Source organism: Lytechinus variegatus, chromosome 14 (genome assembly GCF_018143015.1).
Source record: "Lytechinus variegatus isolate NC3 chromosome 14, Lvar_3.0, whole genome shotgun sequence".
NCBI lineage: Eukaryota > Metazoa > Echinodermata > Echinoidea > Temnopleuroida > Toxopneustidae > Lytechinus > Lytechinus variegatus.
In genome coordinates, this window is record NC_054753.1 from 13,598,135 (window position 1) to 13,625,250 (window position 27,116).

The 27,116-nt window shown below is 36.0% G+C and overlaps 1 protein-coding gene across 1 annotated transcript; it reads left to right on the top strand.

The window, feature by feature from the left end:
- Positions 1-4,251: 4,251 nt before the first annotated feature.
- On the top strand, positions 4,252-26,770 carry LOC121427606 (solute carrier family 35 member E2A-like). The gene is made up of 8 exons (XM_041624086.1): positions 4,252-4,359; positions 8,576-9,465; positions 10,383-10,518; positions 11,056-11,304; positions 18,750-18,803; positions 20,851-20,923; positions 25,233-25,363; positions 26,013-26,770. Exons 2-8 carry the CDS (start codon positions 8,796-8,798, stop codon positions 26,212-26,214), a joined length of 1,515 nt encoding a protein of 504 aa, XP_041480020.1. The 5' UTR covers positions 4,252-4,359; positions 8,576-8,795; the 3' UTR covers positions 26,215-26,770.
- Positions 26,771-27,116: the final 346 nt, after the last annotated feature.

Here is a 27,116-nt window from a genome sequence, read left to right on the forward strand (position 1 = left end):
TTTAGGGTCAAAGGTCATGATGCTAAGGTTGTTTGAATGAAAATATGTGGTTATTCATCAGTGTCATGCCTAATTTTTCTTTGGCTAGCATTGATGTATATTATACTATTGCACTTTTACAACGTAGCCATGCTGACGTTCAAATGGAAAGCCATTTCACCATTTGATCCTATATATTGATATCAGTCGAATTCAATTTTTGATATAATGAAATAAAATTGTTGATATTACAATTAATTTCTTGATATCAAAAAGTAATTTTGTTCTTTATGTTATAAATAGCAATTACTGATTATGAATCTGATTCTTGGTATCCAGAAATAAGGTTTAATGGTAAAGCAGCTTGCTATAGGCATTTTAGAACCTCTGGGCCCCGTCTTACAAAGAGTTGCGATTGATCCGATCAATCACAACTATGGATGGCCAGCGATGTCAACATCTAATATGCATGTTTTTTCAAAATATTTTTTGTTAACTATGTGTATCCATGCGTTCATTGTTTTCTTGAAAATTCACTGTGCTCCTCTTTGTTTACAAAGGGGCATTGTGCAAATTTCCTGTAGGAAAATATTATGACTCTGATGGATTTCCATAGTTATGATTGATTGGATCAGTCGTCACTCTTTGTAAGATGGCCCCTGGTGTGACAGCCCTTTGTTTCTTGCAGAATTTAATAAAAGTCATTATCAGATATTGGCATAATTTAGAAAATTGCCATATTATTTGGAAAATTCCCATTTGGTCTACAAACAAGTTCTCTGCTTTATGTTCAGTCTCATACCATCAGGTCAAATTCTAGTTCACTTACAACCAGTTTGTCTACTAACTATTTGGTCTAATTGCCATTTGGCCCATTAACCATTTTGTCTTATTTCCAGTCAGGCTATAGCCTACCCATTTCGTCTAATATCCACTTGGAGTAACACCACTTGTTTAAGATTTAATGAACTGTATATGAACCGATTTTTTAAGTGACAATCAGACAAAGTGCACAATAATAATAAGACAATGTGTAAGTTGATTATGTGGGAATTAAAGTAGGCCAAATGACAATCAAAAGTGATGATAAGACCAAGTGATGGGTGGATGAAATTGTTATTAGACCATTTGATAGAAGACCAAGTAGGTTGATTCATGATGGTGTTAGACAATTTGATAGTAGACCAAGTGGGTTTAGCCCCGGTTTAGCCATGGTGGTGTTATCTGATCTGACAATGACAATTAAAAGTGGTTTAACCATGATGGTGTTAGACAATCTGCTATTAGACCAAGTGGGTTTAGCCCCGGTTTAGCTATGGTGGTGTTATCTGATCTGAAAATTAGACCATCTGCCAGTAGACCAAGTTGGTGTAGCCATGATGGTGTTTGCTGGTCTGAGAATTACACCATCTGATAGTAGATCAAATGGATATAAACCTCTGATATTGTGAAGTAAAACCGAAAATGTATATATTGTATAGAATATTTATTTTGTAAATTCGAGGATTGTTTACATATTTGTTTTATAAAGCAATAAAAATATTTTTTATTCTTTAAAATCATATTTTCACAGATTTGTCTGCATATCAGTCTAGATTTCATAATGCTACCCCAACCTCTATACTCAAACCACATTCAGTTTAATAAGAAAATGGAGAGGGAGAGAAAGAGAGGGAGGGGGAAGGGGGCATTTCATTACCCTTTTTTTGTGTCTGGCAAACTGTCAGCTAGATATGTCTGAAATTCGATTGGCTGTTGTCAACATTTAGATAAAACAGGACCTTTGGAATAAAACGCCCGACAAGTCCTTTCATGAAATGCTAGATCCCCAGGCCAGGGGTATGTTTCACAAAGACTGACAACTTCGATGGAATCCTTGATTTTGTTAGCGAGCAATAATGATAGAAGTTACAATAAGGACAATCCTATTATAATTGACATTTATACCTCTGTCACATTTGCTCTACAGCGAGTCGAAAACAGCCATTTTATTCATTTTTATTCAAACCACTTACATGTATAATGTGGTTGGCACAAAAAAGATTAGAACGGTTGTTTTCGACTAGCGGTACGGCAGCCGTAGAGCAAATGTGACCGAGGTATTGCTTATGCCACCGGCAGGAGCATATAAAGGGGGGTGGGGAATGAGTGTGGGACAGAAACCATGCGGCTTAATTGACCAGTTTTTAGTTACTTCATGGACAATTTTGGTCAAATGACCTTTCATTTCTTTCATCATGATAGGCAGATTTCAAAGCAAGATATTACTTAAGCTTGCCTTACATAGCAGGATGAAGAAATTGAATAGACCAGGTGACTAGAATAGCACACAAATGAACACTTAATGAAGGCATTTGTTGCATTCCTACTTTGAATCCATATCTTAATTAGCATGTTGCACAATGTACTTTGCAAACTGTGAAATACCAGTCGTTCGTGGGAGTATTGTTTTTTTTTTGTTGATGTAAATGAAAACGACAATTCAAAAGAATATATGAATAATCAAGACATTAAAGTTGGTGCTTATCTGATTAGATTTTAAAGGGGAATGAAACCTTTGGAACAAATAGGCTTGTGTAGGAACAGAAAAATCAAAGAATAAGAATAAAGAAAGTTTGAGAAAAATCGGACAAATAATGAGAAAGTTATGAGCATTTGAATATTGCAATCACTAATGCTATGGAGATCCTCCCATTGGCAATGCGACAAGGATGTGTGATGTCACTGATGAACAACTTTCCCTTTGGTGGACTATAAAATACCCTCAAAATGTCTCTTTTTGCTTTTTCTTACGATGATACAAACTCTTTATCCATTATGTATTCTTAAAAAATATGTATTACATGCCCTCATGTAGAAAGAACACATGATCTATGGATAGATGTGATAAAAGAGGCAATTCAAGTGAAATATATACTAAAGTAATGGGGAGAGTTGTTCATCAGTGACATCACACATCTTTGCCGCATTGCCAATTTGCTATCTCCATAGCAATAGTGATCGCAATATTCAAATGCTCATAACTTTCTCATTATTTGTCAAATTTTTCTCAAACTTTTGTTGATCTGTATCTTTGATTTTTCTGTTTTCACAAAAGCTATCTTGTTCCAATGGTTTCATTCTCCTTTAAGAACTGTCAAATGACCTTCCTCTGATCATGCGTAGAAAGGAACTACGAACTGCTTATTAATGAGCAAACATTTTTGAAGTGGCCAGTTATGTCGGATCATGGAAAGAAAAGTTCTAAAAATTTCTTTTAAAAAAGTTGTTCTTTCTTTCTTTCCTTCCTTCCTTCCTTCCTTCTCTCCTTTCCTCCTTCCCTCCTTCCCCGGCTTGCTTCCTTCCTTCTTTGCTTCCTTGCTTGCTTCCTTCCTTCCAAGCATATAACACTGAAAATTTCATCAAAATCGGATGTAAAATAAGTTTCGCCTAATTTCACATAACAGCTAGCAAATCCTTGCTGGTATGCAAATGAGAAGACTATGACGTCATCCACTCACTATTTCTTTTGTATTTTACGAAATATTCTAATTTGCTCATTGTCAATTAAGTGATATGTACAACGATTAATTCTTCCCGAAATATGTGGAATTAGCATTTTTCATATGTTTCCGTCAAGTTGGTCCTTATTGTCAAATCTATAAAAAAATTAAATATTGTAAAATTTAAACAATAAAAAACAAAAGAAATATTGAGTGATGGACATCATCGACTGACTTATTTGCATGTCACTGATTTGTGCATCACTGTTTTGAAAAATAAGCGAATTGTTAAAATATGTAAATTTCTTTTACATCCGATTCATTTTCAGCACTATGCTAGTTTCATTTTTCTCTATCAAGCCAGCATTTTCCTGGGATCGACTTGACCTTTAACTCTTTTGTTTTACATTTCTTTCCTCTCCGTTTTTTTTTCTTGGTTGTGATTTTTGGGGTCCTGAACTTGACCTCAAGCCCAACCACGGACACGGTAGCTAGATGGCAAAAAAAAAAGTTTTGTGAAACTGTCGAGGTCTTTGTTTGGTATCATAACTAATAGTCTTCTCTTATCAGTCATAAATTGGTAAATTGGCGCAAGATACACTAAAAGGTAAATCGCTTTGCATGCTTAATTGTGTAAATACATTTTGATTTTGAAAGACACTGAATTATTTCGATATTACTTACTATGTCGATTTATTCACTTCCCTTTGCCTTGCAAAATGATCTCAGAGAAAAGTAATTTTGACATCTCATATGCATAGTTTTCTATAGCGTCTTCTTACGAAGACTATTAACGAAGAGGCATGTCATGTCATTCATCCTCTGAAGATCACCAAAACTGCGATAGGAATATCATTTTTTGCTAAATCACTTAATTTTTCTGTCATTTAACCATTTTGTGAGTATATGCGACTATTATATTTGGCAATATGATTAGGCTCTTAAGTATGTGAGTGCGCGATAATGGTGTTTTTAAGTATTTAGTCGCCATTACCTGTGCTGTGTTTGAGTGCTGACTTCAGCACTGTGTTTTAGCCGCGACAGTTCTAGAGCGTATCTACCACACGGTGCGGTGGATGTCCCCGTGGACTCGGGGGCAAATGTGGCAGCCAGCTGCTGACATCAGTAGAAGTTGAGGCATCTGCTAACGTGTGAAAAAAAAGATGCGCCACGTAAACAACAGTGGATGCCTCTCAGCTCGGCGGCGATAGTGGATGCAGCACTGCACTCACCATCAGCAGACAGCATGTTTTGGTTCCAAGTTGTTTTTTTCTTCTCATTTTGTCTTCATGGTCTTGACCTTGAAGTTTAAAGGTGAATTTGAGCATTTTTATCATGTTTCTGATATGAGTGTGTAGAGTCAACATCAGCTGCCATGGCATGACCAAGTCGGTTGTGATGTTTTCAATGATTGTCAGATACTATACTAGTAGCCTGCCAGGTTGTTCATCTATCATCCCCCGATGCATTTGATGATGGGACTACCACTTGCCATAATGCTGGCAGTGGTAATTTTTAGGCATGGATGCAAAGTTAAAGGGATGATTCAGTCTGGAAATATTAATATCTCGATAAATTGAGTAAAATTCACAGAGCAAAATGTGAAAATTTGATTAAAATCGGATAACAAATAGTAAAGTTACCGGTAATAATGAATTTTTAAGATTTGCATTATTCTGGTGAAACAGTTCTAGGCATGTCTATATGAATATTCATTACGTGGGCTGATGATGTCATATCCACTCACACAACATGCGAGGTTAGTAATACTAACCTCGCACAACGCATGTGGTTTCATAGTGGACTTTGTCTTTGATGTTTTCATTCATCACACGAATGTGAGGGAATGAAAAACGCCAAACGTTTCAGTATTTCTCCACTAATGATTTCTTTTTTTAATGATTTCATTAAGTTTGTTTTAAAAATGAATTGGAAATTATTTATAAAAGTGTTAATATCGCTTACCTCCAAGTCTCAACCAGGATACTCCGTTCGATCCGTCCTTAATATGCGGTGGAAAGTACGCAAACAACAATCGAAAAGCAATTTTTCGTATCGAACATTCTCAATTCAAGTCGTCAGCGCATAATAGGAAATTGTACCAAAAATCAACAGGTTGCATCTCATGTATATACTTATTGGTAAAGTATGCCATCTTTTGACAAGATGATGATGAAAGTGGATTGAACGAGCAAGAAAATAATGCTGATCGCCTAGAATGCAGCTAGCTTGCAACACCGTAAACAAAGGTACGGTAGGCACTTAAGAACCAAGTTTGAAAGGACACTCGTAAAATTACGTCACTCTCGCGATGAATATTCATTAGATCGTGGTCTTGCATGTTCAATACGAACTCTCTGCATGCATGCACTCAGTGTGTATTGAACACGCATGACCACGATCTAATGAATATTCATCGGCGAGAGTGACATAATTTTACGAGTATCCTTTCAAACTTGGTTCTTAAGTGCCTACCGGCTTGGTGAATAATATCGCGCGCCCTCTTTAGGCAAAAGTTGATATCAACGCTGATCAAGAGGCATCTACGTGAAGATCACGAAAAATGCTCTTATTTTATTTAAAAAAAACAGCAAAGACAATTAAACAAACGATCCATATGGTTCGGTAAGTGTTATAGAAAAAGTAGAATTCTTAGCTATGATGTAAAGTCATAGTTATTTTAGTAAAAAGGGTGTGAAAGATTCGCGTGCACCAGGTGCATATGAATCCTTCACACACGAGACGATTTGAAACCATGAGTGTGTCATATCCCCACTTTTATCCAAAAGTTTTTTTACCAAGAACTAAACCAATTGGATTGAGAACTGATGAAGTGCATTAGTTATTTTTTATTACCGCATCCTATTTCATCATAATGGAGACACACCATTTACACAAGGAAAGGGGGATGTGTCATCATCAGCCCACCTAATGAATATTCATAGCGATGTGCATATGGGCTATTCCACGGTTATGTTACATTTGGAGACACCTTGACTCATACTTGGAGCTGCAACTCCATTATGATTGATAGGAACTAAACATCTCCTTATCACAACAAAGTACACAGTCTGACTATCCTTTGTATAAAAACAAAACTTGGGAAATTTTACTATGCTCCTGGCAAATCTTTGGAATGTGTCCGTTACTCATGTTATATGATTTGGACATGCATTAAATGAAAAGTTGACATAAGTGAAAAGTCTCCTCATACAAGGCTTTTATGAAAGTTGATTATATCCATTTCAAAGAAGTTTATTAGGGAGACAAACTTTGTATATAATGAAAAGAATAAAGAACGCATGATTTTTACTTGGAATGCAGATAGTATGGGTTACTCACGTTACGGTTACTCATGTTACATTTTGTCCATGTATGGTTAACAACACACATGTCATTAAAAATTCAATAATTTGTAAAATTCATTGCTAGGAACATCAAGAGATGTTATACCAAAAATTTGAAAAATTGGAGCTTTATTAGGGAGTAAGAGGGAAAAGTATGATTTCGCTTACTAATGCATAAATTAGCATAATCGCTTAATACCAATTTGCATGAAATAAATTGCTGTATAGAATTGTAGATTATGTCCAAGAAAACCTGCCCGCAGATTTTCGGCGTGATCCTGCGGGCAATGGCCGAGATCTCAAGGTGGGCCTAGGAGGCCCCACCCCCCCCTGGGCCATATCAACTCCAAAAAAAACCCGGCCTAGATTGGGTTACAGGTAAGGGTATTCAATGTGTTGTTCGACACTCTTTAAAGTTTGGTTAATTGAAACCAAGTCTTACTAATGCACTCTCACATTGTGAATACTTCTACTAATATTCAATTCTTTGTGCGATTGTATGACCACTGATATTTTGATGAACAAAGAGTCACATCAAAGAGGTGTACCCTCATTTTGCTTTTAATTAATCAAAAATAACTTCACAACTCACCATGAGACTTAAAACTTGACATCCCACAGAAAATGTTACCTAACTAAATAATTTTTACTGGTTACTCACTTTACACGATGGTTACTCACGTTACAGTTTTTCTTCATCATTTTTATAAGAAATTGTACTTTTTACTGATTTTAATTATTTCTAGGCAGTTTAAAAGAAGGGAACAACTGAATGTTATAAAACTTTGACAATTTTGAAAATATGCAGGAATGAAATACATGTGTACATGTATGTCAGCTCTAATCTGCAACCTAATTAATAGTAAACTGGAGAAATTTGGTTATGTAATTTGTAAACATAATTTTTAGTACAAAAGTTGTGTATCATACATTTCTACCATTACCAATGATATAGTCATTTTGCCAAGCAAATAAACAGCAACAGGCATTTTTTAGGAAAAAATATGGAATTAGATATTGTTTATAATTAATTAATTGAATTAATATGCATACAATAACAGGTAATTATTCAATGTTACAGGTTTAATCATTGATGTTTAAGATTAAAACTGTAAAATACTAGGGTGATCCAATGTTGCATTAACTTTTGACACCATTTTATGTGCAGCAGGTCAAATTTGAGAAAAACATTTCAAAATTCATTTACATTGATGTCTATGTAATATTTTAAGGTAAAAATAAAGTTATTTGAGACTTAAAACTTATTTATTATTTACAGAATAGTAACAAACATATAAACAAATAATTTTTTGACCATTTTTACCCTGTTCGGGAAATGGGACCACCTTTATGACACACGACCATGTATAAAGATAATGCTTTTTAGTAGTTCAATGCTGTTTCGTTTTTTTCGTTGTCCGACCTCGCTATGTCAAGAGGAGTAATGTGTAGGCCTAACATTATCAGGATGAACACTTGCTTACAGTTTATGCATAATATTTTATGGGAATCAATCCAATCTTGATAATGACATAGTTTGTGTAAATGGAGCAAGAAGAAAAATAAAGTCATAACACAATTGTGTATCAATATATGTATTTTAAAATCACTGAGACTTAAATTTGGGCTGTGGCATTCGGATGAGTAGATTGCAGCTATAGCAGGGGCGTCTCTCCTATTGTCAAGCCTGTGTTTAGAATCATTCATGTTCCAACTGAACTATCTATACAGTTATTTAATTTTCTGTTTTTAATAATCTTTGAACAGGTCTTCATTGCTGCCATCCAAACAGATGCTCTTTGTGGTCATGATCAAAAGTTAAAACAACACTCGGTTCCTGGTGGTTCAAGATTTCTGTGGGAATACCAACTCCGTTATTGGCTGTGCTGATAATCAATAACATAGCCATGTGTATACTGAGGTCATCAGCTGCAGTTTTGTTGGAGTACTGAGAGTATGAGATGGAGACATCAATGTGAAGTTGCTTATGATGAATCATCAACTTGGTCAACATGGGCCCTCAAGTCCTCTCTTTGATTTGGTCCAACCAGGATCCAAGAGCCCACTTGATGCGGACATCAAGAACACCAGCAAATTCTTTGAGACAGATGCCAGGCACAGAGGTCCAGATTCCTTCCAGTTCCAGTCGCGGATGCGAACCCGTTCAACGACGGAAAACAGCAGCTGCGTGCCCCACAATCACGAAGATACCCTGGGATCTCGGCAGATGGAAGTAGCTACCGCACCTCTGTCGGGAAGTCTGCCAAACTCGACGGGAGCTTTCAAGAAAGCTCTCTCAAAATCCAACTCTCTTGATAATCCTGCAGAGAAGGCCTCTCCTGACACCTTGGTGTCATTCTCAGACGATGATGCGGTGATTTACAGTAGCTCTTCCTTTGATTCTATAGAACACCCTATCACCAAGAACCACAAGCCTCCTGTAACAAGACAATCATCATTTCACAGAGAGTCCCTCCAGGACAAACGAGCCATTCCAGTACAGGGAATCCGTATACAAAGGACTAAGGATTCCCAGGACAATCTACTCACGGCAACTGCCATCTCTTACCTCCTGCTTTGGTATTTCTTTAGCTTTTGCACACTCTTCCTCAATAAGTACATCCTAAGTTCTTTGAAAGGCAACCCAGGAATGTTGGGTGAGTCTATCTGTAATCCTGGGGAGCGTTTCATCAATATTTTCGTCCGACAAGTTGTGAGGTCTGACAACTTTCCTTGATTATTATTGGCTGAGAGGCACTGTTACCATAGTAACTGTCGGATAAAAAAGTACTTGTCGGACAAAACGTCTGACAAGTCCTTTCATGAAACGCTCCCCTGAAGTTACCACACATTTTGTCGCCTGGCTGGATGGCATAAGGACTCTAGGATTTATGATATCCCATCTTTGTTCAGGAAAAAGGGGAATAACTAGACGTATTGTGAACTTTGATTAACATCGTTTTTGCCAGCATGGCGCATGCAGGTTTTGAAAGTCACTGCACAGTACACCCTTCTGCCCTTCTGCCAGCCAGGTGACAATGTTTCAAACAAAAATAGAATAATTTCGGTGAAATTCTAATCTACTTAAGATTTTCTGTCACTCTGATGTCAATCAATACTTTCTTGAAAAATTAAAGAGCCTCTAAGTTTAGTGATTGGTTCTCCTGACAAAAGGAAACAGGTCCCCAACCTAAACAGTCAGGAACTGGTGTGTCCGACCAGATCGACTCAGCTTTTTTTATTTGGGGTTTACATAGTTGGTGTTTGGGTGTGTACACATATTGTCACATTTTTTTCATACCTTTCCTTTTTAGTATTAAAATGATGATTTCTTGGTTTATTTAGCTGATGCCTTTACTTTAGAATTTACAAAATTTAACCATAACATAGATTCATATTCCTATTTTACAATTGAAATAATGTACATCATTTTGCTCAGGCATTAGAACTCTGTTACTGCCCACACTTGTTTTCTTTTGAAACTCCAATTATGTCATAACTATTCCAGAGGTTCTTTGTGAGTATACTAAAAATGCCCTCGATTTCATGTATTTTGTATATAATTTCTTGATAGGTTCAGTACAGATGATGATGACGACAATCTGTGGCTTCATCAAGATGCGCGTGCCCTGCTGTCTTTACCGACATACAGTGAGGGATGAGAAGCCACACAATTTCAAGAGAAATATGGTTCTTCTAGGCATAATGAGGTGAAGACATACAACAAATTATGTACTGCATATTGAGGTACTAGGCCCCTGATTGGTTAAAAGGGTATGCATCAGATCTATTACTGATCAGCCAGGCATGATAAGGTGAAAGATATGGACTGGGTGTAGTTCTGTAAAGTATGCATGTAAATTGAGTTCTGGTTTACAAATCAAAAGATTTCTCATGCTCAAAGTTTTAATTCAATTTTATAAAATAAAATGAAAGAGAACAATGAAACTTCTTGTGTGAAGAATTTGATCTAAAATGAGATGTCTATGTAAAGTTTGCAATTAAAATGTCTTAACAATTGTCTTAACAATTAAGGTTTGGTATCAGACAAAAAAAAAAAAAACTGATTCGAAATCATATTTTTAATCATGGGATGGTGAAAACTATCAGAATAAAAACTTATTTCTTTGTTTGATGTAGCTAAAGATTCGATCTAAACCTGGGTTAACAAGTGTGGCGTCAAGTCAAGCAAGCACTATAATAGCCCATTGATATTTCATGAAGGCTTATTCTCTTTTCCTCCTTAGGTTTGCCACCGTAGTATTAGGTTTAGTATCGCTGAAACATATAGCAGTGTCTTTTACCGAAACAATAAAGAGCTCCGCCCCTTTCTTCACCGTCGTATTAGCCAGTGTTGTGCTTCGCGAGAGAACAGGCATGTGGGTCAAAATGTCTCTTGTTCCTGTCGTTGGGGGTCTGGCGCTCACGAGCTGCTATGAGCTCAGCTTCACCATGATTGGATTCTCTGCTGCCATAGCAACAAATCTTGTGGACTGGTGAGTGCAAATATGTATTCTTGACATTTTCAGTGTACCTATGGAAAATGACCTCATAATTGATCTGTTTTCATTGATTATTTCCCCCCATGTTTGTTTCACGAGAGAAAGTGTTTTTGAATAAGAAGACAAACTGCTGATCATGATCTTGTTGTCAAGAGAATAAATTTACATGTAGTAGTAGTAGAACACTATTTCTTGGTCTTTAATATAATTACCTCTAATAAGACAGGGGGGGGGGAGGGGGGGGGCGGGGCTGATATAGCCCCCTTTTGAATTTTTCGCAATAAATGAACTGCGCAAAGGTTTGTGACCACGTCGCTTGCTGACATTGTACTTTTAGTCTCTCGCAACTTTTGAGATGAAAATTGCGACCTCAGGGTACACGGTTCCAAAATTACGCAACGTTTCATAAGTGTATACAGACCCAAAATTGCTCAAAAGCGTGAATTTGTGTACAAATCCTATGCAAAAAGTGTTTTAAGCCAAATTCATAAATGTATCATTATTTTTCCTTTTACTGATTAAAATAAATTAATTTTATCTAGTTTAGCTAAAATAAAGTCCCGACAATTTTCAATAAAAAAACATTAAACAACATAAGTTGTAAAACAAAGAAATACATGAAAAATTTAGAAAACAATAGAATACATAAGTAAATAATTGTGATGTTGAAATTATTTAAAAGCACATTTGATCAGATTCAATAAAGAGTCTGTCAACCAAAAGTTAGCATTTTAGGGCCATCAATTTGTTAACAAGAGCAAACTTTTTTTTATTTTAAACATTTTAAAGTAGCATTCAGTAATTAATTAGCAATTAGATTTTTGTCGGAATTCGATCTGATACATTCAGTTTGTAGATTCTACCATGGGTTATGTGCAACGCAAGTGGAGCGTTGTGGCCCAGTGGATTAGTCTTCAGACTTTGAAACAGAGGGTCGTGGGTTCGAATCCCAGCCCTGGCGTAATTTCCTTCAGCAAGAAACTGATCCACGATGTGCTGCACTCGACCCAGGTGAGGTAAATTGGTACCGGTAGGAAGTAATTCCTTAAGAAGCTGTGTGCACTATGAACGCCTAGCTTAGCCGGGTAATATAGGAGCGCCTTGAGCACCTAACAAGGTGGAAATGTGCGCAATATAAATATCCTATATTATTATTATATTATATTATGCCAAATTTTGTCACGATTGTGCGATCGATGCCCCCTGCCCTCGATCTCTTTCCACTTCATCTATAACTTGCATTCGTCAAAGACGACATTTTAACACGACCAAATAGTCATTAGACCTACATGTAGACCAAGTGATATTGGCCAAATTTACAGACTACCGGTCGTAAAAGTACCAGTCATTCAAAGCAACACCTGTTTTGTGGATCCTGAAATCGGCAATATGACGGGAATTAATTTCAAAGTGGCATACCTTTAGTTTTATGGACTACTCTTAATTGATAGGTATTGAGATGAAATTTCATCAATGCCACTTTGACTTTAACTCTCTGTGAACTCAGCATATTTTGTGTGAAGGCATTTTCCCACAAGACAAACATGTATATTTGTTTTGTGAAGGGAGACTAGATACTCAGATGCACCTGTGGGCATTGTTATAAAGCTGTTCAGAAGCTATTCAGACTATGCAAGACTGGAAACTATTTCTCTTGCTAAATTAACCCAAAATTTCCCTAATACATGTAAATTGGGAATGCACTTCCTACATTTCCCTAATATAACATGAAAAGTATTGAATGCTTATTACCTGACCTTGCAACGATAACGCTATTTGTCCTATTACCCAATGGTGTACCTAGGATTTTCCACAGGGAGGGCAAATTCGTCTGCAAAAAAATTTGACAAGCAAAAAAACAAAAAAGGTCTTCAACCACAAATTTCGTACCAGAAAAAAATTTACAAGCAAAAAAAAGGGTCTTCAACCACATTTATAGGATTTTGTACCAGAAAAAAATTTGACAAGCAAAAAATTAAGGTCTTCGAGTTCGTAAGGGGGGGTATGGCTGTGACTCGTCAGGGGGGGGGGCAATTGTCGCCGGAGCAAATGCCATGTGATCATCCAGGTATTATAAGTGAGCAATGAAAGGGGAAGTTCACCCTGAGAAAAAGTTTATTGTAAAAATAGCAGAAAAAATAATAAAAATATTGCCGAAGGTTTGAGATAAATTCATCAAATAATTAAAAAGTTATTAGAATTTCAATTATTTGATTTGTGACGTCATATGCGAGCAGCATTCCTACATAGCGAATGGTAAAAAATCGATGAGATGTCATTTTTTCAGAAAATTGAGAATGGTTTTCACTGTACCTTTTGTATATCAATAGACAAATCATTTCACACCCGATCATGAATAGAAAACAAAATTAAGTTATCAGGAACCATAAAAAATTTGAAATTCATGCATTTTATATTACATAACACATGGGGCAGCTGCTCGTTTATGACGTCACAAATCCAAAACTTTGAACTCTAATAACTTTCTTACTCTTTAACGGATTTTCCTCAAACCTTCACCAATATTTTTTACTATTTTTTCTGCTATTTTTACAACAAAGTTTTCTTCAGGGTGAACTTCCCCTTGAATACCTGTTGTAGAGCCATCATAGGATGATTGATGCTTTTACTAAAGACAGGAACTCTCTCCCTTCAAGTAGGAAGGAACCTACGGTAGTCACCTAGTGATAGAAATCTACTTTTCATCACAAGCATCCTTTATAGAGAGGAGTGCAAACCAAAGATTCTGACTGTAATACACGTAAGCAGTTTATAAAAGACACTGATTTTGTTTGGGATATCCAAGGTCAGTGTTTATAAAAATATATTCAAATTAATGGTTCAATCATGGAGAATGAAATAAAAATGTGCCTTATTACTCATTGCAGGCAAAAAAAATCATTTAATTTTTTTTCCGGGGGGGGGGGATACTTTTTCTCAACCTACTACCTAAATCTGCAACATATAAGTTTTCACATTGAAGTGAATAGGGATTTTCTGGGTAGACATTGGACATGTGTGAGGTCTCTTATGATCATTTCGGGGTGAAATTTCCCCAAGCACCCCCCCCTTCTAGGATTTTCTTTCTAATTCTAATTTCATAGTTCAATTTAGAAAAAGAAAAAATTGGTTCAGGGAATGTCCTGGTGTACAAAAGACAAACAGCAAATTTTTGTGTGCAAATTTATTCTGAGGACAAAAATCAATAGTGAACATTGCATACAGGTGTAAAGTAGTCAATACATGTACAGTGTACACCCAGGCAGGGCAGTACACATGAGTGCTCTTCTGTAAGAATTGGGGCAGTTCACGTGCAAAACATGTAGGTCCGGGGGAGCGTTTCATGAAAGGACTTGTCGGACGTTTTATCCGACAAGTCCCATTTTATCCGACAGTTACCATAGTAACAGTGCCTCACAGCCAATCAGAGTCAGAGAAAGATGTCAGATCTGACAACTTGTCGGACAAAAATGTTGATGAAACACTCCCCAGAACAGGCTAAATCTTCCTCTTTATATAAAAAATGCTTTTTGCAGACCTGCCAACTGTCCTGATTTTATCAGGAATGTCTTGGTTTTCAACTTTCAAGTGACCAGAAATCAGGATGTCCTGATTTCTAAAATTTCGTTAATAAAAAAAAAAATGTGGGAAAAATTGCCGTTGAGCTATTCTTGCTCCCAAGTCTTCAATACATAGTCTTTAGGGTTAAAGCTGCTAAAATACAGAAATTTCAGGGGGAGTTGCTTTCTTGACCTCTGCATGGGGTTCTGACCCTGGCTAGAGATGTCTGGTATAAACTTTTGCTCAGATTCAGTTATGTCCCCAGATCCAGCTGTTACAAAAAGGGTAAATGTTGTGTTTACTAAGTGTTGAAATTTCAATTTGGGTGGCAAAATTGTTAGAAAATGCTTGAATATATCCGTTTTATTTCAATTGACTAAAAGTGCAGGGGAAATGTATGATGAATGTTTCGCAGGGTAAGTTTGATTTCGCCCTTTCCCCTTGACACAGCGTACAAACGAGCATTTCTGTGCAAACAGATTTCTGCGAGCTTTACAAAAATGAACAGTGCTCACTCAAGTGTAATATTCTGTCAAAACCTTTACTTTCATTTGATAGATCAGACCCAAACCCAAGATTATATGTGACATAATTACTCACATGTAATTCCCAGGGCTTTTTCAAAGTGTAAACTTTTATTTGATATACACTATATAGGTACTTGTGCCTGCAGGCACAACAGAACAACCCTAGACTTTAAGGCGCTGTCACACCTTGGCGTATTAGACAGCGTATGCCCGACGTATGAGGAATTTGGCGAATACGCTGGCGTACGTCGAATACGTTACGGGTAAGTTTTGCATAGGTTAAGAGTACGCTAAAACACGCTGGTATACGTCGTCAGACGGCGAGGTCGTCGAAAAATTTTGTGCAAGCACAAAATTTTTCGACGTATGCCAGCGTATGGCTCATACGTCCCGCATACGCGGGCCATAAGTTGTAGGCAAGTTACGCGATCGTTGATACACGTTGACACACGTTACTCGTAAGTTACTCATAAGTCGATGTACGTCGAGATAATGTCCAGTGTACCCTAAAACTTACTTCTAACCTATGAGTAACGTGCTTTTAACATATGTGTAACTTAACTCCAACGTATATTGACGTATGAAGACGTGCTCCGGACGACCACAAAACTTACTGAACGTGTTTATAACTTACAGCTACCGTATAATGGCGTATTGACAACGTTTATCATGTTTATAGGAATTGGTATATAAAGGTGGGGTTCACATGAGTTTTCTTCGGCATGGCGGTGGTGTTGGTAGGTGATGTATCGTGCGGTTATGATTTGAATAGTCGAGCGGCAGCCTTTTTATAGGCTACGACACGTGTTCGTCAGCAATACGCTGCCGCGCGCTATGCGTAAGTTAGGCTATCGTAGGGCATAAGTTGTGTACGCCAGCAATACGCTAAGCATTCGTTGGAATACGTTACTTATAAGTTAACGAAGCGTTCGATATAAGTTACTAATACGTTATGTATACGTCCAACTCGTTATGAATACGCTAAGTATACGCCCAGAGTTGAAAAAAAAAACATCAAATTTCAGCGTATGCCGACGTTTTAGAGAAATTTTGATACGTCGGGCATACGCTGTCTAAAACGCCAAGGTGTGACACCACCTTTACATAACAAACACTTGTTAAATCAGATATTGGCCTGTGAATGTACTTTATTGCTATAGATCCTTTCTAGTGTCTACATACATGCAAAAGCTCTTGATAGATGGCTAGCATCAGACCCAACTTAAATTAAGCCTAAAATTTTTTGTTATGTTGCACTCATAAGCCTCAAATCAGAAAGTTTGATCAGCTGTTTTTTCTCTGTTTTAAAGGGATTCTCCCAGCTGATAATATGATCAAAATCGGACAAGGAATAACAAAGTTACATTTAGACCTATGTCATAAAGACTTGCATTATTCCTCATTATTTATCATTATTCCTCATTGTTTATTATCATTCTTCATTATTTCTCATTATGATGAGGAAATTGATGTTGTATTCCCACTTGTTATTTTGTATTTTATGACATGAAATCGGGTATTTCAAATCTTTACTACCAAGAACTGAAAAAATTGGATTGACAACTGATTTAGTGCATTTATGGATATTCATTGCTGCAAGATATTTCATTATAATGGAGACACATTCACACCTGTATGAAAAATGAAACATTCATGATTTCATACAATATCATAAGAAAAAGGAAAGTGGGGATGTGACATCACCAGCCCTACATGTACATGTACATACTAATGAATATTCACGATGACCTGCATGTAATTATTTTCATAAAATATTACTAAACTTAAAAATTGAAATAACAAATGATAACAAATTACTTTGTTATTTTTTATCAAATTTTGATGGAATTTTCAGCATTTTGCTCTGTGAATTTTACTCTATGTATTTAGATATAATTATAAATATTTTCAGACCGGAGTATCCTTCCTTGCTGCACTGCACAAAGATGGGACGCCATCAAACGCTTACATCAAAAGGCATATTCTTCATCCAAATCTGACTTTGTCTCACAAAACCATGCATTTGTGTGTTGTGGTCTACCCCCCACCCCCCCAAAAAAAAGAGAGCCTGTTTTTTTTCCACATTTTATGGTTGGTCAAATGAGGGCTACAATTTTATTATTTTTTTTAGTATCCGTGGATCAGAATGTGGGCTCACTCACTTACGAAAACAGGTGTTTTCCACACAAAATATATAGATAAAAACAGAAAAAATATTTTTGCTGCATTTGATACTTAGAGAAGTAGAGTACATTATTTTTCTGTTGGAAATATTTAACTACATGTAAATATCTGAATTTGAGAGTTGAAATTAAAGTAATTTGCCTTCACACTTATACGAAACCTCTTGGAACATGTATTTTCCAATATGGGTAGAAAGCCCGCTCTACATGTAATATAGAAAATACCAGGTATTTTCTTTGATGGAGCAGGTATGACTATGAAAGCACTTCATGTCACTGCAGTGAAAGTAGGGCACCTGCCTTTTGACTCAGGGTTTTCTCTTGTGTACACAAGGATAGGTAACTCAATCTGACTTTTGTTTTGCCGGCAGGTACATGTATGTTACGTACACAACTACACGTGTACATAGTAACTCAATATTCTATTCTTGATTTGCTGGTGTTTGTCTTGAAACGTGTGTTCAGTCGATTCTATTGAGCTACAATCACAAACATGTTCACAAGCTGTAGTTAGTTTATACTGATCAACATTAAAAAGAAATACATCTTGATTGATGTGTTTGCTGTTGATACCTGTAAAATGAAGCGAAGCAAGCAAGAAGTACTATTAAAACCAAAAAATCTGCATTTGAAACAAACAAGGATTTCATGGAAAAGTCTTTAAAATCATTCTGGATCTTGTACTTTGAAATTTAATTATGGTTTATTACATACATGTACATGTGGCAGGCATGGGCCACTTTTCATCTTACAATGGCAACATCAGGCCCGAAGAACAATCTAAAAAAAAAAAATAAATGTCATGTCTTGTTTGCTAGTTTCCTTTCTTCTGTAAACATACATGGAGTTCAAACATCTATATTAAAGTACATGTAGCTACCAATATTATTAAAAGAGAAATGCAATTACACTGTATGTGTTAACCTACAAATGCCACCATGAAGTTCAAACACCTACTAGTAAGTAGCTACCAAAATTGTTAAAAGAGAAATACTGTATGTGTTATAGAACCTACAAATGCCACACTGTGGCCATCTATCTGTCAAGATATTACATGTAGGTACAATATTTGGATTTGTGAACCATCACTACCTTCCCATTTCAATTGCAGCTAATCACTTTTTTTTCTTCTTGTCACTCTCTCTCTCTTTCTTTCTCTCCCTTGCAGCCTCCAGAATGTATTTTCAAAGAAACTCCTAAGCAGTAGCAAGTACAAATATAGGTAAGTAGTCCATGTATTGTGAATCATTTAACAGCTAAATAATACATCACTTTGCTCGTTTGTTCTGAGTAGAATCTAGGTAACAAGTAAGTGATATAAGAGCAAACATTTAGCTTGGCCTAACCTATACAGACAGTACAGGGTGATTCAAGAAAATAAGGAAATTTCTACTGAGTAGAATATCAGTTACAAGTAATACATTGAAGACAGTTAGCATACTAGTAACCCCAAAGCTGAACTGATAGTAAAAAGCAAAAAAGCACTATAAAATAAAAGAAGTTCCTTAACAGAAGCAAATAGAAAGTACAAATATGGGTTATTACTTTTTAGCAGCTCAATAATATACCAGTTTGCTCCTTTGTTGTCATAAGAATCTGAGTAACAGGTAAGTGATGTAAGAGCAAACATTTAGCATACCGCAAGCTGTACAGACTACAGGGTGATTCAAGAATTAAGCAAAATTACTGAGTAGAGTCTCAGTAACATGTAAAAAAAACAGACATTTAGCATATCCCAAGCTGTACTGATAGTACAGAGCACCATAAGATAAAAGAAGTTCTTTAGCAGAAGCAAGGACAATGAAAAATAGAAAAAGGATATGGGTTATTTTTTTAGAAGCTCTATAATATAAAATAAAAGAAGTTCTAATAGCAGAAGCAAGGACAATTAAAAATAGAAAACGGATATGGGTTATTTTTTTAGAAGCTCAATAATATACCAGTTTGCTCTTTTATTGTCATTATTAGAATCTGGGTAACAAGTAAAAGTGATACAAGGCAAACATTTAGCATACCCACAAGCTATAGAGACTACAGGGTGATTCAAGAAAATTAGGAAATTTCCACTGAGTAAAATCTCAGTAGCAAGTAATACAAGGCAGAAAGTTTAATAGCATACTAGTACCCCAAAGCTGAACTGATAATACAGAGCATTGTGAAATAAAAGAAGTTCCTCAGCAGTAGCAAGGACAAATATAAATAGAAAGTACTGGGTATTGTGAATCTTTTAGCAGCTCAATGATATACCAGTTCACTCCTTTGTTAGTGTAATCTCGGTAACAAGTAAGTGATACATGAGTAAACATTTACTCCAAGCTGTATTTGCAGTACAGTGTGCTTCTAGGAAAAAAAGCTAATAAGCAGTAGCAAGTGTAAATATAGGTCAGTAGTCCAGTATTGTGACTCATTTAAAGTGATTGGTTAATATTGGTTTGACTTTTAAATGAGCTAGAAGGTCACACTTGTCACCTGTGTCTGTGATATGTTACAAAAATGAAGCCCAGAAAAAATTGCGTTCCAAAATAATTATTTAGTGCTTCAAAAATTGAAATATTAAGTGACCGGAAACACCATCTTAATTTCATCCCATACACTTTATTAGTTAATTATGAAAAAGCTTGGGTTATACCCAAAAGATATTTGTTTCAACATTTCTTTTTTAATTTTGAGATTGAGAATAGCACACTTAATTATAAAAATTGTGAAAGTTCTGGTAGTTTATTAGTATTTTTTTTTCAGTAAGTAGCAGGAACCGAGATATGATAGTTTTCATCCTGATTATGATAAATAAACAAAAGGAAAAATAATTGAAATATGATTAATGTAGAAACTGTTTGGACACATTAGAAATTTGTGTTCAGCTAGTTTCATGTACATAAAACATAATATATGGACCTCTGCACCTGCTAAAGCCTACCAAATCTTTGACTTTCACCCAGGCCTCGATTTCCCATTGGGAGGTCAAAAGTGACATTTGGAAGTCGTGCAAGTTGATTTTGGCAAAATAATTAATATTTGCACATAATTATTCAAGAATGTATCCTGTTCATCAAAGCATATACATATATATAAACAAGAATGATACTAAAATTATTTATGTGTAATGTGCTGTCCATGATAGATTTGTAAGGTAATAAGGAATAGTTAATTTGTATTGTATTTTGACTGACACAGTAAAATTCATTAGATACCAGCTGATTGGTTTCATTGCATGCATGCATTAATGATAATTGATCTGATGTGCATTCTGGATCAATTTTATTCCACAGCCCTCCTGAATTACAATTCTACACAAGCACTGCAGCTGTTATACTTCTTATACCATCTTGGTATTTTATATTGGTGAGTATATTCGCAAGGGCTGTTGATAAATTATGATCGTATAGATAATCTATTTCATTCCCCACCATTTTCCATTAGGCATTCCCCACCATTTTTCATTTACCTTAAAATATTTCACTGTATATATTTCATCATATATACAGTAGTTTCTCTAAAAGTAAATCCATTTTCAGGGATAGATGTCACAACCGTCATATATATTTTGGTTTCCAAATGTGGCACCGTTCTAATAAGTTAAATCTCCTCTTTAATTTGAGACCGATATGTGGGGGATATGTCTTACATACCGGTATATATACATACCGGTATATATGTCTGAAAGATTAAGACCAATTAAAAACTGAGACCTGAAAGATTGATTTTTGCAGAAATTCACGTTTAAATTTCCAACTACTCTTATTTACAGAACCACTGGAAGTTACAACAAAATCACCTAAAATCATAATTTTTATGCAGGATTGTTGAATCCGGTATCCTAAACCCGGGGGGTCACTCTCCACATGACCTGCTACGCACCCGCGTCCAGAAAAAGCGTTGAAAAGGGTCCCGTTTCAGGCACTCAGGCGGCGTCGACGTCTTTGGCAAAAAGGGTTGCATTTCAGGACCACTCGCTGGTAAATCTCCGTTTAGGGTAGCCTTTTCTCTCTCTCTTCACGCCATTTAGGGTTGCTTGGTTATGAAGATTACGCCATTGAAGGTTCCAAATATGAATAGATCTACTCCATTTCCCACCATTTACGGTTGCAAATTTGAGAAGATTCGGGAGCAGACCTAAGCCATAAACACCATGAAAGGTGTGATATTAAGGGATACAAAATAATCCTCGCACATGCCGGCGGCCGGCGCATCACTTGAGAGAATACCCCCGTACAGTATAGTCTCTAGTCTTACACCTGCCTCTATACTAGGCAGCACGCCTAGTGTTTAGGCCTATAGTCTACCCTCTTGTTTGGTTCATACCGGGGATTCCTATATTGATTTCTTTTTTAATTGTTAATTAAAAAAAAGAAGAAAAAGATAAGGTTTAATTAATATATGTATTTTATAACACATTAACTCTTATGGATTCCATGTTATCAAGTTTTGACGATATTGGTAAAACGAATCGTGATGTATCAGTCAGTCAATAGGCAAGCAACATTTTTCACTTGCATTCATTAATTAAGGCTAATAGATGGCTATTCAAAGTAGCTAAAAGAGAGGTGCCATTGAGAGCAAATTATGCTGGCCTAACTTGCAATAACTTTAAAATAATGCCGGGAATTTACACCTGTTGTATGTAACATCAATTTAACATATATTAATCAGTACGGTATCAAATTAATCGATTTCGATATGTTAATGCCACTTACGGTATCGAATTAGGGGCTTTCCCTGTTAACGCCACTTAGGGTGGCTTTTCTCATGGGTTACGCCATTTAGGGTTGCAAATTTAGTTAATGTAGTTACGCCTTTTAGGGTGCAATTCTGAGGTTGTCGGACATGGGTGGGTAGCAATCCATGAGGAGAGTGACCCCCCCCCAGATCCTAAATGGTACGTTGAAATTTTAAACTCCTCTTGCTCATCGATGCATAAACTAATTGAAATCATATTGGCACCAGAATAAAGCAGAAAAAAATGATTTGCTAAAGATATTGGTATGATATAAATCATTTATTTATCCTGGAACAGACAAATTAGAACATGAGTTTCCTTTTTTTTCTGGGATGCCCTTTAAATGTTGTACGAGTAATTTTTGTATGTTGTAGCATTACTAATAGGAATGATACTGATACATACATGTACATGTACAAGCTATTTCAATGCAAAATATTTTCTGCAATTTTTGTAATGTTAATACTGTGAATATTGTTGTACTCTCTTGTACCAGCAACAAAACACATATACATGAACGTATGAAAGGACATATGCCTCATATTATTTTATGGCCTTGACTTGATTTTATAGCCAAGCTCTATTGCAATTGCATTCTCTCATTTATTAACAGTTTAGGGGGTTAGTGTGCTGGGCTGTGAAAGTAATTGAACAAAACTAAAGAATGATAGATTATCATGTTAATCATGTTATCACCCTTAGTTGTGAAATACAAATTTCTGGTTGTGCTTGATCAGTTTATGCAAGAATGATTGCTTTATGTAAACAGAATTAATACCCCCACCCCCACAGCCGCAGGCTCCCATAATTTGCTTAAATGATCTTGATGTTAGATGGAATAGAACATTGCACTCTAATACATACTGTACATATATTAAGTAATTAAACAAAACTAAAAAATGATAGATGATCATCTTAATCATGTTATCACCCTGACTTTTGAAATGCAGTTTTCTGGTTGCGCTCGATCAGGTGTATATGCAAGAATGATTGCTTTATGTAAACAGAATTAATAAAATTTTTTATGTAAATGGAATTAATCAAAAAACAAATCCCACACAACCACAGACCCCTTTAATTTGTTTTTATGATCTTGATGCTAGATGGAATAGAACATTTCACTCTAATACATAGGGGAAGGCGGGGTAAGTTGAACATAGGGGCAAGTTGAGCCACCAGCCCCAGGCCAATAATGAATGAGTCAGACATTGTGGTGGTGTCATGTATTGATGACCCATAGCATAACCCTTAACCCCACCACATTGTTTTCCACTTTGAAACAAAAAGTAGTTTTTTAGAGGGAAAAGTATGAATTTCAGCCAAAAAAGTAAAAAAGAGTGTGAAATAGATAAGTACTTTATTCACACACACGTCTTTAAATATAGTAAAGACATGATAACAACATTGTTAGTCCGGGTATGGATCTTCATTCTTGTCATAGTCTTTTATATGATAGATGCATAATAAATGTGTGGATACAAAATTATCGCACTAAGTTCGGACTGGGGTAAGTTGAGCCAAACAGCACGGGGCAAGTTGAGCCATGGTAATTCTTATGGTAATGTATCTTAAAAAACAAACAAACCATAAAAATCGATTGAAATGCAGGCTGAAAGGAGCAAATTTACATGACTGCTCTTTTCCTTTTAAAGGATGTTAGTATTATAGAGAATTAGAAGTGAAAAGACTTTAAACAAAAAATTAACATGCTGGTTCTCCCCCCATACATTTTGTACGTAGTTTTTGTGGCTCAACTTACCCCCAGACGGTGGCACAACTTACCCCATATATGGGGCAAGTTGAGCCATTTGACATCGGTTTTTTCAAAGGTCACGATGACTTTCAGTGTGGGGGTAGAAAGTTATATGTAGGTGAAAAACATTTCCCAAGAATCAAATTTAAAGGCAGGGTACTTATTTCTACAATAGTACTAGTCATATCAATTCTAACATGCAAAATGCAAAAAGTGTCACAACTTACCCCGCCTTCCCCTACTGTACATATATACACAGTCTCCTCATCTTGAATAACAAGTCAATGCATACCATTTATTTAACATCTAATATCATTGATGATTACCTACATGTAGAAGCATGCAATTGAGTAACGAAGTTGATTTTGAGTCAGACTTTATTCTTTGTGAAACATTCCCTCTTCTTCCCCCTCCCCTGCCCCCCCCCCTCTGTGATCATGCATTTTTAATGTACCAGCTGGTAATTCAGTAATTATTTTACCTAAGCAAAACTTCTTCCTAACTATTCTATCCACCTTTCCTCTTTATTTTAAGACCTACTTAATTTTTGGCCATTCTCTTTGCTTTTTTATGTTCCTAGCCATGTTTTTTATTTTCTATTGCATAGTTATATTCACTGTATGATTTATGTTTATATTTTTTATGGTTCAGTAAATTGAAATTGAAATTGGGATTCAGGGCTGTTACAGTAAATATATAATAAGACCCCCCAAGGGAAAAGCAGTCAATATGATCAGGGGAGTGTTTCATCAACATTTTCATCCGACAAGTTGTCAGCTCTGACATCTTTCTCTGACGTTGATTGGCTGAGAGGTACTGTTACTATGGTAACTGTCGGATAAAATGGGACTTGTCGGATAAAACGTCAAACAAGTCCTTTCATGAAACGCCCCCTGGTGATTTTCTGGACAGATTTCTGCAGTATGTTTTTCAGTTGGGAAAACTATTCAAGGGAAACCAATCTTGTGGTCTAAACAAGGGGCCCTTCTGCACAGGTAATGCAGGTTTCATGAACAGATTTCTACAAAACGTGTTTTAATGGGGGGAAAGTATTGAGGGGTAACTGATATGGTTTTAATAGATGGATGATCCTTGAATACAGGCAGTTGTATGAAATCAGCATGGACTAATGCTAATCAGGTACATGTAGCCCTTCTTTTTTGCCTGATTTCTTAACACAGGAAATTCCTTTTAAAGATGGTGCTCCTGACCATGTTCTTGTCGTGGCATTGATAGTTGATGGAATCTTCTTTCACCTTCAAAGTATTACTGCTTATGCCCTCATGGGCAGGATATCGCCAGTTACTCACAGGTCAGTATGCCCATAGAGGGAGACATTCTTGTTAGGGGGAGATGTGGAATTTGGTGAGACACATATGTAACCCTGTACATGTAGATGGAATGCCATTCTAGTTAAATATTAGATGTAAATTCTCCATTCATAAAAAGCCTATGAATGGAGAATTCACATCTAATATTTTGTCATGTCTTTATACAACACCTTCAAATGATTTTAGATTCTGTTTTCAAAAATTTGAATTGTATTCTTATAGAATTATTAATTTCTGTATGTTTTTATCCATTAAGTATTCATTCATAAATTGTTCATTCGTTTGTTCATCCATCTGTCCATCCATCTATTCATTTATTTATTTAATAGCTATCTGTCTATATTTATTATTTATTTAATGGCGGATTCTAGGGATATTATTTTAATAAAAATGTATCATGTCAAATGTCACATTTACCCTGAAAAAAGTTTCTTTTTGCAGTTATCTTTCTAAAATATATTTCTATGTTCCTGTGGTTTCAATTTTATATATTACAAGTCATGCTACCATTCTGAGATTATTATTAGTAACCAGATATCCCTATATTTTCTTTTAAACAAATGGGTCGCCATTTGAACCTCTTTAATGCTTTGTAATCTCCAATTGATTGAAAACATATTCCGTTCACAGCGTTGCCAATACTGTAAAAAGAGCACTCCTCATATGGCTCTCCATCCTGACCTTCGGTAACCCGGTAACCTTGTACAGCGGCATAGGAACCCTTATCGTCGTGTTCGGGGTCCTCCTCTACAACAAGGCGCGGGAGCACGAGCAGCTGACGAGGGAAGAGGCGAAAAATGTCTGGCGCCAGACGCAGGAAGTAGATTTATGACAGGGTGACCCAGAGTAGCAAGTATTGTAGTTATGATTATGTGTTATATTGGCACATTAATGATGCCATTGAAATTGACCTCCATTATTGCCTATGAAATTGACATTGATAATTTGGCAGATGAAATTGACACTGACATTGCAATGTGAAATTCACATTGACATTTTTTTATGTACAAAATCATTATTCTGTGATCATTGATGATTATGGCTTCATTGCGATAAATCCTTGGCATGGACATCTGAACTTACTTTTTATGTGATGATTATTTTCATTGGGCAGTGACTTTGACACTGTCGTTGACACCAACATTGTCATTGTCATCGTCAATGACATTGTGACAAGTGTATTTTATAATGAATCTGCTTGGTATTGCTATATACATAGTCATTGCCATTGTTATACATTCACCAAATCCATACCAGTGCCGTTGGTCAGTATCATTTCTTAAAAAATGGCACGTGGCATCTTTCAGTGGTATCATTGATATCGTTGGTGTATATTTTCAAGACGTTGACACTATCCAGGGATGTTTATACCATAGATGTATACAGTATTTTTGTACAAAAATCAACAAAATAACCACTGCAGAAACTAGCTATTACACAAAAGCAGAAGAAGTAGATATATTTTGTTCATGTATATGCACAAGCAGTGATGGTTAATTACATTTGGTTGTTCGGGGCATTCTTTTGCAATTATTTTCCAGCATTTTGTTTTTAGAAATAATTTTATTCTGTATGGTAGTATACTTCTGTTCAATATGTTATGTGTGAGATGTTGCAAGGCAGTGTCCAGAATAAGTCAGGCTTGGTTCATCTTATTATTATAATTATTAAAGGACAAGTCCACCCCAACAAAATATAAAATAGATTTGAATAAAAAGAGAAAAATTCAACAAG